Below are 15,136 nucleotides of genomic sequence, written 5' to 3'. Positions count from 1 at the left end.
CCCAGCATCAACCCATCTGAGGGTGCAGCTCGAAGGGGCACTGCACAGCTGAAGAGGTCCTCAGGGTGGAACATTGCCTGTAATTGCTAGGTTCCTTCCTGGCAGGCAGGACAGACAATCTCTGCAGCACTTTAGAAGCCAACTATTTTGATTCCACCTTGCAGATGGAGAGAGCTTTAGAAAGGAGCCCTGGACACCCAGGAGCAGTCCGATCAACCTCATGACACTGCTACTGTGACTAACCTGTTCTCCAGACTGTGGCAGAGAACAGTTAGGGCTAGCAAACAACAACCCTGCTCTGCAGTGCACACTTCTCTCAGAAGAGCTCTGGCATGGACTTGAGTCTTGCAGGGGCTAGCAGCTGTTGTGCAGTCCTGCGCCACTGTAAGGTCTGCTGAGCTCTTCTGCTCAGCCAAAGCCTGGTTGCTGTAACAGCAGCAAGCTCTTCACCTCTAAGACTCTGACAGGACCCCACAATTACTAGATGAGGACTTTCTCATTTCTGTCTCAGGACTTTCAAACCCATGCTGTGTTTCCATGTTTCTCAGCAAGGAGAGAAGGAACTGCAGCACAGTGAGGCTTTGTTTAGGCTCCATCTAAATCTCCATCTCTGCAGCTTGCCCACAAACCAAGGAAGTCTCTCACAAAGTTGGGATTAATCCCATGCCACACCCCTGAAGTCTTCTCACTGTGGATCCTCAAAAGCACAATAGATCTGGACGGGATGGCTGCAGCCAGAAAGGCACAGCTGGAGGAGAAGAGCGGAGGGAGAAAGCTGCTGTGCCTGGCAGTCTCCATAGCTGCTGGCTCTAAGTCGCTGTCTAAGAGCCCTGGCACACACCGACTGGAGCAGCACCTCCTGCGGCCTGGGAGAAGGCTGCTCTCTAGGAAGCCAGATGGCTCCGAAAGCAAAGCGGCCACCAACCGCACACTAGAGACCCTTATACCAGGAGTTTACAGCTCTACCTCTTCGGCAGGCCACTAGGCAGCCTCCAGAGTAGCTGCAGAGGCTGCACCTTTCCATGGTAAGACCAGAGCAGCCTTGCCTTTGGTGGGAACCCTCAGAAGGACGACCCACCAGAAGGACATAGAGCTGCTACCAAGCCACACTGCTCCCACTCCCTCCCACTCAGCCAAGGGTGGGATGGACAAACCCCAGCTCCTCACAGCAGAGCTCTCCTGGCTTGGATCTGAGAACTGATGGCTGTGGCTCCATCCCCTCTTCCCACATCTGGAAGGAGTCTTTGCCTGCAGCATCTCTTATGGAGGTCTGCTTCTGACAAACCCCAGCAAGAGCTCCTTCAGCTCTTTTGTTTCCATGGAGCAAGTCAAAGCACACCACTAGTGCCCTGCCCGACCAAACTCTGCAGAAACACAGAACCCCAGAGTGCTAGGGCTGGAAGGGACCTCTGGGGATCACAGTTTGCCCTGGATCCCAATGTCAGGGTGGGTTTGGAATCTCTCCAGACAAGGAGACTCCACAACCACTCTGGGCAGCCTGCTCCAGGCCTTCAGCACATTCACACTAAAGAAGCTTCTCCTCATGTTGAGGTGGAACCTCCTGGGTTCCAGATTGCACCTATTGTTTCTTATACTATCCCTTGGCACCCCTGAGAAGAATCTGGCCCCATCCTCTTGCCCCCCACACTGTAGCTCTTGCTGAGCATTGATCAGATCTCCTCTAAGGCTGCTTTTCTCCAGGCTCAACAGCCCCAGGGCTCTCAGCCTTTCAGAGATGATCCAGGATCCTCAGCATCTTTGTAGCCTCTGATGGACTCTCTCCAGTAGTTCCCTGGCCCTCTTGAACTGGAGAGCCCAGAACTGGACCCAATACTCCAGATGTGGCCTTCCTAGGGCAGAGGAGAGAGGGAAGAAAATCTCCTTCAACCTGCTTCTGGCCACACTCAATGCATCCCAAGAGACCACCGACCTTCTTGGCCACAACTGCTGGCTCCTGGGGAGCTGCTGTCCACCAGCACTACCAAATTCCTCTCTCCACAGAGCTGCCTCCCAGCAGTCAGCCACTCACCTGCGCTGCTCAGGGGGTTAGCCCTCCCCAGGTGCAGGACTCTACATTTGCCCCACTGAACTTTATCACGTTTCTCTCCATCTGATGCTGCAGCCTAACTCCCGGAGGAGGCAGCTGGGCTGGTTCCAGCAAGGTATGGCCAGGTGTGGACTCAAGTGAGGGGGTCGCAGCCTTCTGCTGGGGGTGCTCTGCCTGGGGGTGCTGGCTGCTCTCACAACAATCCTGCCTTTGGGGTGGGGATGTTTTCCTCTGTAGAGGAAAAATTGACCAGTGAGATCCAGATTTTTCTCACTCAAACACCTCCACCTCAGCACAGGGTTTGGAGCTCCATCCCATCTCTTCGCTCCAGACCTAGCTCTGAGACTCCTGATAATCATTACCTCCACAGGCACTCAATCAGACAATCCCCACCTACAGAGAAGTGAGTGAAACCACAGCCACATCCACCCCTGGAAGACCGGAAATGGAAGGTTTGGACTCAGTGTTGCAGACCCAAGAGACAGCTGAAGATTCAAGAAGTGTCCCTGCAGGAGGAGCCTTTGCAAGCTGGAAAGTACCTCAAGGGGTGGAGCCTTCTTTTTCGGCCTTTTGCTCATGGATGCAGGATCCAGTGAATTGTTCTCTTCATCATCTGAGAACACAGAGCCTTCCACCTCACAGCTGGCCTCAGCTGGCTTTTGATACTTATTGTCCACACCTATTTATTTTTGCAGTCTAAGGGTGAAGACAAAGGAGGAGGCAGTCAGTGCTGACGCTCACCAAATGCTGGCTCACCACAAAGCCATGCAGCTCCCAGGCGTTAACAGGCAGAGGCTCACACATCACACTGCAGTCACAGGAGCTGGAGGTTAGAAAGCAGAAGGCTCTCGTTTGTGAAGCCATCAGAAGCTCAGTTTGGGTTATTTTACACAGAACAACTAAATCCAAAGCCTCTGGTGGTCTGGAGGTTGACTCTATAAAGGGTGTGTTGAGGTGCTGGACTCAGGAATAAATAAAATAGCAGATTTCCAGAAGCAAGGTCCTCTAGAAGACACCCAACAAATGATGTCCCCTGGAGAGAGCTGTTTGTGATGCAGACACATGGCACACAGCAGTGCCAGCAGACTTGAGGCTGAGGGAGCTCAAGCTCAGCATCCACTCTGAGACCCACTGAAGTTGACCAAAAGCTTCCCCAGGCACTGCCTGGAGCAGCCCCAGCCCAGGGCAGGGGAAGGCTTGCCTGGAAGAAATCTGATGGAGCATTTCACTCTACTGATGTGTCTGGAGGCAGATTACGGTCTTGTGACTACAGAGCATGCAGCATTTGCTGCTCAGGTGGCACAGCTCTGCCGGCTGCATGGGCACACAAAACCGATGCCCTGCACTGCTCCTCAGCCTGCCTGCCAGGCTCTACTGGCCCCCAGCCTGCATGCCCAGTGTTCACCAGGGCACAAGAACAGAATGAACTGCCCATTGGCTCTCAGTTTGGTGACAAAGGGGCAGTGACTTAGCTACACCAATGCCACAGGCAGGTCACTGGTGCCAAAGTTGAGGCAGCAGCTCCCAGGCCCTGGGTTCAGCCCACAGGATGTGGCCGCAGCTCCAGAGCATGCAGCACGCTGGCACCAGGCCTGTGTGTTAACCCCTCTACCTGCAGGCTGCAGCACACCACTGCCAGTCTCCAGAAGGAGCTGGACGGTGACCTTTTTCCCAGCTGCACTGAGAATGCTGTGAGTGCCACTGCAGCCTGGCCCAGGAGAGCTGAGCTGGGCTGGCTCTGTGAGTGCCTGCTGCTGAGACTGGCCAGGATGAAATTTCTCTGGGCTGCATGGCAGAGTGCCACAACAGCAGCAACACAGCAGCAGCTCATTTTCATTACTGATTTACCCTTCCCCTTGGGAAGTGAAGCTACCCAGAAGGAGCCATGCCTGGGCCAGCTGGGGTTTGGAATATAGTCCTTGGTGCCTCACTGAAGCCAACAAGAAATAAGTTTATTTTCAGTGATGTTTGTTCAGCAAAGCCTGACCTGAGCATGGCTAAATCTGCAGCCTACAGGCCAAGTACTGCCCCTGGCACCAACTCCTGGGACTGTTCCCAGCTGCCCTCTTCAGCTGTGGGCTGCAGGCTGGACTCCAGGCAGGCTGTTTCCAGAGAGCAGGAGCAAGCCAGGACTTCCTACAAGTGTCTGAGACTTGCACAGTGACAGCCAGGTGCCACTGTGAGGGGACAGGGGATTGAGTCCATCATCAGTAAGTTTGCAGATGACACCAAGCTAGGAGCAGGTGTTGATCTGCTGGAAGGTAGGAGAGCCCTGCAGAGGGACCTGGCCAGGGTGCATGGGTGGGCAGAGGCCAATGGGATGAGACTGAACAAGGCCAAGTGCAGGGTTCTACACTTTGGCCACAACAACCCCAAGCAGCACTACAGGCTGGGGCCTGAGTGGCTGAGAGCAGCCAGGAGGAAAGGGACCTGGGGGTACTGGTAGGTAGCAGGCTGAAGATGAGCCAGCAGTGTGCCCAGGTGGCCAAGAGAGCCAATGGCATCCTGGCCTGCATCAGGAGCAGTGTGGCCAGCAGGACAAAGGAGGTTCTTCTGCCCCTGTGCTCAGCACTGCCCAGGCCACACCTTGAGTGCTGTGTCCAGTTCTGGGCCCATCAATTCAAGAGAGATGTTGAGGTGCTGGAAGGTGTTGAGAGAAGGGTGACAAAGCTGGTGAGGGGCCTGGAACACAAACCCTATGAGGAGAGGCTAAGGGAGCTGGGCCTGTTTAGCCTGGAGAAGAGGAGACTCAGGGCAGAGCTCACTGCTGTCTACAACTACCTGAAGGGAGGCTGTAGCCAGGTGGGGTTGGGCTCTTCTCTCAGGCAACCACCAACAGAACAAGGGGACACAGTCTCAAGCTGTGCCAGGGCAGGTCTAGGCTGGATATTAGGAGGAAGTTCTTCACAGAGAGAGTGATTGGCATTGGAATGGGCTGCCCAGGGCACCGTCCCTGGAGGTCATCAAGCAAAGCCTGGATGAGGCACTTAGTGCCATGGTCTAGATGACTGGCTAGGGCTGGGTGCTAGGTTGGACTGGATGAGCTTGGAGGTCTCTTCCAGCCTGTCTGATTCTATGATTCTATGACAAGGGCAGCCCTGGGGAGAAGAGGCCTTCAAAGGGGGCAGGGTGGCAAGGTGCTGGAGAAGCAGCATTAGGGCAGTCAGTGAGCAGCTGCTGAAGCTGAGAGCACAAGAGGACCAGACACAAGCGCCCTGCTCCCCTGCACCAGCCACTGCACTGCAAAAGCAGCAGCAGGAACTGGCAGCCTCCAGCCACGCCTGTGGACCCCATGGCTTTCTCCCAGGCTGCTTTCTCCCTCCTTCTCTCTTGCACTGGGTGATGAAAAAGATATCTGGGCAGTTCTGCCACTTGTGCCACCTGCCTCCGTGGCAGGCACAGCAGAGACATAGCCTCCTGCAGGCTCCTCTGCTCTCCCAATCAGCCTTGAGCATCACATCTGTGTCCTGGATCCGCTCCCAAGAAGAGCAAGGAGCTCAGTTCCAGGCTGGCACAAGCTGCTTTGACTCCTACAGCAGACAGGGCTGTAGAGGACCCTGGAAGCTGAGGGACTCCTCTTGCCCCCAGCTCCTCCTTACTGTGAAGGAGACACTGGGACCAGCAAGTGGGAACCAGTTCTGCCAAAATCCCACTGAAAAGAAAAAGAGAAGAAGTGGATCTGTCCCAGGCCTTTCCCCCACATTTCTGACTATGGATGAGAGCAGATCTTGAACCCTGTGGCCTCAGGACCTTTTCTCTAGGACCTGGAGGAAGAAGGAAGGGTTCTCTGGCCACCTTCCCTGGGAGAGGACATCTCTATTGGGGGCAATGCCAGCCTCCTACTGATCTGAGGTGCCAGACTGTCCCCTGGTTGTGGGAGCCATATGCTGCTGTGGGGCTGTCCAGGGAGTGCCAGCTCTGCACTGGGGGCTGTGAGCAGGATGCAAACCCAATCCTCCTCACCGAGAGACAATGTGGAGCAGGGCATTAACTGGAGCAGCACACACCTGCTAGCAAGGAGACAGGCTGGGGCCTGGGACACCAACCTTTGTTTCTGGAGAAGTTAAAGACTGAGAAGCAAAACACTTCTCAGGGCTGACAGGTGCTTCTTGAAGAGAGCACTTGGCCTTGAGAGACCTCCTGTGTGTTTCTAAGTCTTTCAGACATGTCCCCAGAGTGGCAGAGCCAGCAGTCTGTGCTGACAGCCCCAGGGACTGGGTCACAGCCAGGAGGTAGCTGTGTAGAAGCAGAGGCTGTCCACCAGCCCTCTGCCCTGCCTCTCTGGTGTTTGAGAGATTCTCTGCCCTCATCTCAGCACAAGCTGTGTTACATTTATGGCTCCTTACCTTTGCGCGGAGGGGCAAAACTGCTGCAGCAGCAGGGAACTCCCTGGTGTGCCAGGGCGGGAGCTGCTGCCACCTCTGCGTGTCTCTAGAGCACCTGGGGCAGATCACAATGCTCCCTTCACTAAGGAGAAACAGAAGCTGGCTGCAAACAGCCTAAGGAAAGAGGTTCTTTAAATACAGCTCTTACCACCCTGTGCTAATTCCTTCAAAGGGGGACGAGCAGTGCATAGCATCACAGACTCACAGATGGCATCAGATTGGAAGGGAGCCTCAAAGGGCATTGTGTCCAAACCCCTGCAGGCAGCAGGGACACCTCCAGCTACAGCAGGCTGCACAGAGACACATCCAGCCTGATCTTGAATGGCTCCAGGGATGGGACCTCAATCACCTCCCTGGGCAGCCTTTGCCAGTCTCCCCTCACCCTCACTGTGCAGACCTCCCTCCCGACGGCCAACCTAACTCTGCCCTGCTCCACTTCCAAACCATTGCCTCTCATCCTAGCCCCACAGGCCCTTCTGAACAGTCCCTCCCCAGCCTGCCTGCAGGTCCCCTGCAGATATTGAACTGCAGCCCTAAGGTCTCCCTGGAGCCTTCTCTTCTCCAGGCTGAACAGCCCCAACTCTCCCCATCCTGTCCCCATAGCAGAGGTTCTCCAGCCCTCTGCTCATCCTCGTGGTCTCCTCTGGACCCATTCCAACAGTTCCATCTCCCTCCTGTGCTGGAGGTCACAGAGCAGGTGAGGTGTCAGCAGAGCAGGGCAGAGGGGCAGGATCCCCTCTTACCACCTGCTGGCAGGCTGTTTTTGCTGCAACCGAGAAATCATTCCCAAGGGAAATGCTCCCAGGGGATAATTCACAGCAAGAGGTTTGCAGAGCACTTGGTAAGTGCAAGGAACAGGCATTTATCACACAATGGCCATCAGCTTCTGTTCCCTGCAACAAAGACAGATTTGCCATCATTTCCAACAGACATTGCCCCAGCCATGTGCTTCCCCAACAGCTTTCATTGACAGACCAAGTTAGGAGCAGCCAAGTGCAGCAGCACACGCTGCCCAAGAGCCACAAAACAGAGCCACCCCGTCCAGGGCTAAATCTAGTGCAATCAGAGCAAGTCAGTCCAATCGCAGCAACGGCACCGCACACACAGCCTGCCCGCGGCGGGTGTTAGGTGCCCATGGACTTCAGCACAGCACACTCATGCAATCTGGAACACTTACAGCAGAGGGCCACGGTATTCACATGGAGAAAAGGAAAGAACAAACCGTTAGGGAAAGGGCTGTGGAGGGGGCGGGAACATTTTGTCAGAGCACAGAAATCCTCCTCTTGGCTTTCAGAGCATCTGTGCTTCACCTGGAGCCGGTCCCACAGCAGTGAGCGCTGTCACCTGCTGCTGCTATAGTGCAAATGCACTCAGAGGTACCTCTGGTTTTCTGTCAACATTTTGCCTTCCCTGAAATAGCCAAAATCATCATGAAAGCACTTGTAGATACCCAGAGAAATTCCTGCATTGCCATTCAGATGTACCAGTGCAGAATGATGCAAATCATCCCAGTGCAACCTCGACCCAGCATTCAGCCAAGGGGAGGTGTAAGGACCAGAATGCCCGGAGCAGTGGGAAGCTGCCTTGTGGGCTCCACATCCACTGAGAGAAAGGCTAAGAAAGAACCCCCAAACCCAGAGCTGGAAGCAAAGCTGGTTAAGAATAAAGATGGAAACACCTACACTATTGAACTGAATTAATCAGAGACAGCTGAGCAGCTATGCAAAGACAATTGTGACAGTTTTAAGAGTACTTCCCAAGGTAATGATCTGACCTGCAGCTTGCAGCTGAGCACAGAGCAGGGAATGGCTGTTCCGAGCCCAGCAGGGAGGGGATTTGCTTAAACCACAGGCAAGTGAACGTCCCTTGAAAATCTCCGATGAATTGTACTGCTAATTGTGAGGGATCTGCCACCTTGTCTCCAGGGTGGCAAATTCCATGCAGGGAGAGTGCCAACATTATGACTGGATTATTCTATTGGAAGAGCTCTAGGGGCTGGCTTCAGACTGCAGCACCTCTCGCATGGCTGACTGAAGGTGTGGGGCTGAGCTGCAGTCTTTCAGGTGTAGGAGACTGCATCAGTGCCTGCTGCAGAGCACAATCCTGCAGTGCATTCCAAAACCCAGGGCCAGGCATCCCTCACGTCCCTGCACATTTCTTACATTGTGTGCTAGTTGGAAGCTAGCTAGAATGTTTTGGTGAGAAGAACTAAATTACAGGCTGTGAAAGGGAAACAATGGTGATGTCTACTTCACTCATAGGCTTGCTGAGATGTATAAGAACTAGAGTGTAAATATAGATAAGGGAGTCGGGAGTTGTTCTCTGTCCGGGCTCTGGGCCGCATCTCTCTAACCTCACCTTCCATCTCTCTGATTAATCCACCTGCCCCCTAACCCCCCTGGCTGACCCTCCATTCTTCCTTGGGCACAAGCAACGAGTGGGAGAAGGTGGAAGGGCAGTTGGGAGCCCCTCCTGGAGACTCAGGTTTCTGTGAGGGCTGTTGTGTTTCTGTATTACCTTTTAACTGTATATAGCTATATATACTGTAAATATCTGCTTGTATATTGTGTTAGCTGTAAATATAAGCTTCATTCAATTTCCAGAGCTGGCTGAGTCTAGTCTGGGTGATTTCCAGAGTGTGTGGAGGGGTGGGTAACACCCAAACCATCACACATTGCCTCAGGCATTGTAAGAAATGTGCATTTTAGTGTGCATAAAATCAGCGTTTTAGTGTTAAATATCTCCTCAGACACATGCAGCTGCCACTGCTCTCCCTGTTCACAGCTGGTGACACATTTATCCTCTGGAAGGGCTAAAACTGTTCCTCCTCCTCAGCCATGCCTTTGTAACAGCAGCTAGAGGCATTAGCTACCAGAACAGCACCAAACACAGCAGTTCTTACTTCCGCAGTGCCAGGGCCAAACAGGCTGCTTTAACGCTGACCAGGGGGCACTGCCCACAGACAAACAGGTACTGCTGGAGGCTGTCACCCTGTCCTTCCTGAAGGGGAAAAAAAACTCTCATCTAAGTTTCCTGGTGCTCCTCAGTGCTGCACCCTGACCTTCCACAGACTGTGAACATAGAAAAGATCAATCAGCAGCTGGTGTAAAGACCAGGAAGCAGTTGGCCAGCACAGCCTGCCACTTACTGAGAGCAAGAGCTGCTGGCACCCAAGGTGTCAAGGAGACACAGTGGAGCAGGCACAGCAGAGCTCCTTGGCCCCTGCATAAATGGCCATTCCCTGGCATCTGCAGGCCATTCCTTGTGAAGCCACCATCTTTTGGCTCAAACTACTTCCTTGTCTGGTGCTTCTTTCAGGATCCCACCAAGGCAGCAGGGTGGGCAGACTTTGGTCCTACCAGCCTGTGCTCTCCCTAAGAGCTGTGGGGGCTTCTGTGAGTCAGACAGCAAAAGAAACTGTTGAGGTCCACCCACAAGGGCACCAAGACAATTGCTCCTGCCACAAAGGCTGCATCATGGCTCTAAGGCAGCCCCTCATACTCCTGCTGGAGGAGCTTGATGAGCTGCCCGTCGGGATCAGGAAGGCTTTGGAAAGGAGTTCTGCTGGCAGCTGTGCTCTGAATGGCTGCACCAAAGGCTGTGCCAAGGGCAGCTGAGAGCCAGCACTTCAGGGCATCTTTGTCCCCAGCTGACCACACTCAGCTTCCGCCTTTCCCCTGCTTTCTGTGGAGCTGAAAAGCTGAGGTCCCATCACGGATCCAAGTCTCTAAGCTTCCAAAACTACACTTCCAAAACTACATTTTAAATGGCAGGCTGCTGTCTGCAAGTGCATCAATGCATCTATTGCCTTGGAGACAGAGACACAGCACAAACCCTATGTGAGGCAGAGCCTCAGCAGAGCCCTGGTGACATGGTCTAGGGGCTGGGTTGTGTCACTGGTGCCAAAAGACAGTAAGACAAGCCAGTCTGAAAGACAGGGCACTCCATTTAAACCAGAGCAGCCTGACATTGGGCCCCATCTGTGAACACACTGGGCTGATGGCTGCTTGGGCATCATTAATTGAGTGTCCTCAGCTTACCTCCTGAGCACTAAGCACTTCTGGATTCAGTGCTTTTGATTGAACTTCGGAGTTCAATCCATACCATTGGCTGAGGCTAAAATGAGAAAAGTGCTAATAAAAAGCACTGTGACTGCAAATGCCTCATGGCTCCTTAACCTGAATGCACCTTAAACACGCATCACTCTGCACAGTGGCACAGCCCCCCCAAAATGTTCTAGTGCAAAGAGCGAGAAAAGGACAACAGGGAGGGCAACAAACCAGGTAAGGGGGGAGTTGGTTTGCCACCACACAATCTGCAGGGAGACTGGGTCAGTCTGGCACCGGCAGCCCCCAAGCAGCAGTGGTGCTCAGGGCTGCATGGCACACCAGCTGCTGGGCAGCAGGAAGGCACACTGCAGGGACAGCAGGCAGCAGCCTCATCCTTCATTTCCTCTGCTGCCTTCCCAGGCTGACTGCAGCCTGCACAACAAAAAGCACATGAGGTGAGCAGAAAAGGTATCATGAAGGTCTTTTGCTTCCACCAGCATTAGACACTGCCATCTGGACCTCTTCTTTCATCCCAGACAGGTTGCTTGGCATCCCCTTACTCTGGCATGCCCCCATCAGAGGCCTCCTCCTCCTTTCATCGGACGCTGGGACAAAATGAAGAAGTGACACAGCTCAGCTCTTGCAACCCAAGTAGCTGGTGCAGCACTGAGAGGACACCAGCAGCTGGAGCCTTCACTGCTCTTCTGACTTCGCAGACACCACTAGGCCTGGGGACGGTCAGGATATTGCCCAGGGCACAGGGCAGTCACTTCGGTGCTGGGCACAAAGGGCAGTCACTTCGGTGCTGGGCACACAGGGCAGTCACCCTGGTGCTGGGCACACAGGGCAGTCACTTCGGTGCTGGGCACAAAGGGCAGTCATCCTGGTGCTGGGCACACAGGGCAGTCACTTCGGTGCTGGGCACAAAGGGCAGTTACCCTGGTGCTGGGCACACAGGGCAGTCACTTCGGTGCTGGGCACAAAGGGCAGTCACCCTGGTGCTGGGCACACAGGGCAGTCACTTCGGTGCTGGGCACAAAGGGCAGTCATCCTGGTGCTGGGCACACAGGGCAGTCACTTCGGTGCTGGGCACAAAGGGCAGTTACCCTGGTGCTGGGCACACAGGGCAGTCACTTCGGTGCTGGGCACAAAGGGCAGTCATCCTGGTGCTGGGCACAGAAGCAGTCACAGTGGTGCTGGGCACACAGGGCAGTCACTTCGTGCTGGGCACACAGGGCAGCCACCTGAGTGCGCACCCTAGACGAGGAAGGAGTGAGGCTCTCCAGAGAAGCGGTGCCCAGCCGGGGCCGCCATGGGTCAGCAGGCGCGCAGCAGGGCAGAGCTGCCATCAGCACACACAGAGCTGGCCGCAGCGCGGCGCTGCCCTGTGCTGGCACAGCCCTGTGCTGGCACAGCCCTGTGCCGGCACAGCCGTGCGAGCAGCAGCAGCGCGGGCGGGCTGCGGGCGCACACTCCCCTCTGCGGAGCCGGAGCACGCTGCGGGAGGAGCTTCGCGTTAGACACTCACCGGGCTCGGCAGTGCCCCGCGCCGCCAGCGGGCAGCGCTCCCAGGGGGCTCCGAGCCCCCAGGTGCAGCGAGAGCAGCGAGGCTCTGCTCTGCGGCACAGGGGCAGCAAGGTGCCTCGGCCCAGCCTGGGGCGGAGCCTGAGATCGCGGCCAGCTCCTTGGCTCTGCTCTCAGCCCTCAGCTCCTGACTATGAGGGCAGAGTGTGACGAGCAACGAGAGACGGTGCCAGGGGCTGTGCTAAGCACAGGGGGCGAGACTGGCACTTGCATTGCTGCACGCTGGGGTGGCCTTCAGTAGCCTCATGCTTCTGCAAGCACTGGTGCAGCCATTCGTGCAGCTTCTGAAGGAAAGCTACCCTTGGATCCCTGATCTTCCCAGATTAGGAACAAGCTGAGGAGCTCTGCAGGAATTACACAGAATCACCGAGCCCCTGAGGCTGGCACAGACCTCTGAGGTCATCCAGTCCAGCCTATGACCTAAGAGCACCACATCAGCCACACTCAATCTTTTCTTCAAGGCCTCCGGGGATGTTGTCTCCACCACCTTCCTGGGCAGTCCATTCCAGTGCCCAATCACCCTTTCCATCGGGAAGTGCTTCCTAACATCCAACCTAACCCTCTCCTGGCACAGCTTCAGGCCATGCCCTCTCTTCCGGTCATAAGCTGCCTGGGACCAGAGCCTGACCCCACCTGACTACAACTTCCTTTCCCACACCTGGCAGAGCTGCCATGAGAAGGAGGGCAGCCAAGACCTGGCAGCCTTCAGTGCAAATGCAGGTGAATTACAGCTCTTCACAAAAGTCTCATCACAGCTCCAGCCTGTGCTCCTGGAACCAGCCTAGAAAGCATTTCCAGTCCAAGCCTTCCGATTTATCCCTCACAGTGCTAGCAATGACTCCAGAGTTTAACTACAAGAAGTTTTTGAAGAAGGAAAGCTCTGAGCTCTGTGCAGTCTCCTTGGTCATGACTACCCTGCTCTGTATGTGCTGCAAGCTCATCCCAAGTTTCACAGTCACTGCAGACCAGCACACATCAGTGCTGCTGCTGAAAGCAGACATCCCACTGCCCCTCACCTTCCCTGTCCCCTGGCTGACATCTGGTCTGCTGTTCTCTACTGGCTTGAGGATCCGACCCAGGTCAAGAGCAGTCTGGAAGCAAGAAAGCATTTAACCTGAGCCAGCTCCATGACTAGGGGCAGCATAAGACTGAAACCTGTCCAAGGAAAGGATGGCGTGGGGCAGGAGCAAGCAGTTGGCTCACAGCTCTTCAGTGAGTTGGCTCACACTGGCTTCGGTTCAGTGTCTCACATCAGCTGGATGCTGCCAGGAACCCATGGCCTTCACACAAGAGTTGAGGCTCAACTAACCCCAAGACATTTGATGGGTGGGTTTAGCCCCTGATCTTACACAGAAGGCAGCAGGCAAAGGTCCAGGACAGCTTCTGTGAGAGCTCCTACAACAGATACACACAGGTTGTTCTGCCGCATCCTTCTGGAACTCTTCTGGCGGGAATGCTGATATTCCCTCACCTTTGTTGTGTCCTGCAGGGCTGAGGTGCTAACCCCAGAGCAGCCTTGACTCTCTCCTGCTCAGAGGATCAGTGAGCATCAGGCAGCACACTGCACCATTCTTCTGCTGAGAAACGCAGCTAGTCAAAGTACAGCTCAGACTGGCACTTCACACACAGTGCTCAGCTCTCGCTTCTGGCTGTGCCTTCTTTCTGCCAGTCTGGCAGTTTGTGTGTGACACTGGGGGCTGCTGCCACGAACTTCTGCATGATCCAAGGGCTCGGAGCAGGAACAGTACCTGTGTGCCAGCTGCTCTGCAGTCCCTGCTCACACAATTGCTCAGTAAGTCTGTGTTACAGATACAGAGAGCACTGATAGACTCTGGGGAAGGTGGAGCAAAGGGACCATGTCTGGGCTTGGTGCTGGCTCCCTGGGAGTATGGCCTCAAGATGTGATGCAGGCTGGCTGATAGATCACACTCACACATGACAGCTCTGACTGATCACTTAGCTCCTCAGACACCAACTACACACAGAACTGTGTCAGGGAGTTGTTTGGGCTGGAAAAGGCCTCTGAGATCATCCAGTTCAACCATAAGCCCAACCTCACCATGGCCACCAAACCACATCCCCAAGTGCCATGTCCACATGGTTCTGGGACACCTCCACCACCTCCCTGGGCAGCCTGTGCCACTCCCCGACCACTCTTGCACCAAAGACATTTTTCCCAATCTCCAACCTAACCCTGCCCTGGCACAATTTCAGGCCATTTCTCCTCCTGCCACCTGAGACCAGGGAGCAGAGCCCAACCCTCACCTCACTGCAGCCTTCTCTCAGGGAGCTGCAGAGAGTGGTGGGGTCTGCCCTCAGCCTCCACTTCACACTGCACACCCCCAGCACCCTCAGCTGCTCCTCCCCAGCCCTGATCTCCAGACCCTTCTCCAGCTTTGGTGCCCTTCTCTGGTCACATTCCAGTCCCTCAATGTCCTTCTTAGAGCAAAGAGCCCAAAACTGAAGCCAGGATTTGAGGTGAGGTCTGACCAGTGCCAAGTCCACCCAAAGGAGCACAAAGACTGGAGACACCAAGACCACATCTTCCACTTAATGTGACTGAAAGCAAGAGTAAAGCAGTGCCTGTGGTCTTCCAAATGGCATGATTCCATCACCTCTGGTCACCCTCTGGGGGTGCCTCTCCAGACTCTGGGTGGAGAAGCAACCCCCAAGCAGGGTCCTAGAACAGAGACCTGCCTGAAATCCCTGAGTGAGCTGAGACAGCCAGGGCTGCTGTTCTCCAGCAAGGGCTTACACAAATACCAGAGCAAACCCCTGAGCACCAGCAGCAGCTCCTGCAGCTGGGCTGGAAAGAGAATTTATTCAACACACAGTGGGAGCTATGAGAACTCTCAGAACCTGTCAAGAGCTGGAGGGATGCTCTTCAGGAAGGTGGAGACTTTTCTACCACACTCCCAAACTGAAGCAAAGTAGGAGGGGTAGTAGTTTAGGCAGGCTTGAAGCCCAGTGGGTGTTTGCACAGACCTCAGCACAAGCCCAGGCTGCTACACCTCCAGTCTGTCAGCATGATTCACAAGCTACCAAGTGCACACACCTGCAACTTTCCGTGG

General features: G+C 54.9%; 1 protein-coding gene across 1 annotated transcript in view; it reads right to left on the bottom strand.

Annotated features, from left to right (window-relative positions):
• Window positions 1–15,136, bottom strand: part of REEP1 (receptor accessory protein 1) — a 75,172-nt gene that overhangs the window by 3,914 nt on the left and 56,122 nt on the right. The window contains 2 exon segments of the mRNA XM_064151710.1: window positions 2,587–2,743; window positions 10,745–10,758. Of these exon segments, the coding sequence (XP_064007780.1) occupies window positions 2,587–2,743; window positions 10,745–10,758 (171 nt within the window).

Source organism: Pogoniulus pusillus, chromosome 11, assembly GCF_015220805.1.
Source record: "Pogoniulus pusillus isolate bPogPus1 chromosome 11, bPogPus1.pri, whole genome shotgun sequence".
Taxonomy (NCBI): Eukaryota; Metazoa; Chordata; class Aves; order Piciformes; family Lybiidae; genus Pogoniulus; species Pogoniulus pusillus.
Note: the sequence above shows the minus strand (reverse complement) of the source record. Positions and strands in the feature narration are given on the sequence as shown.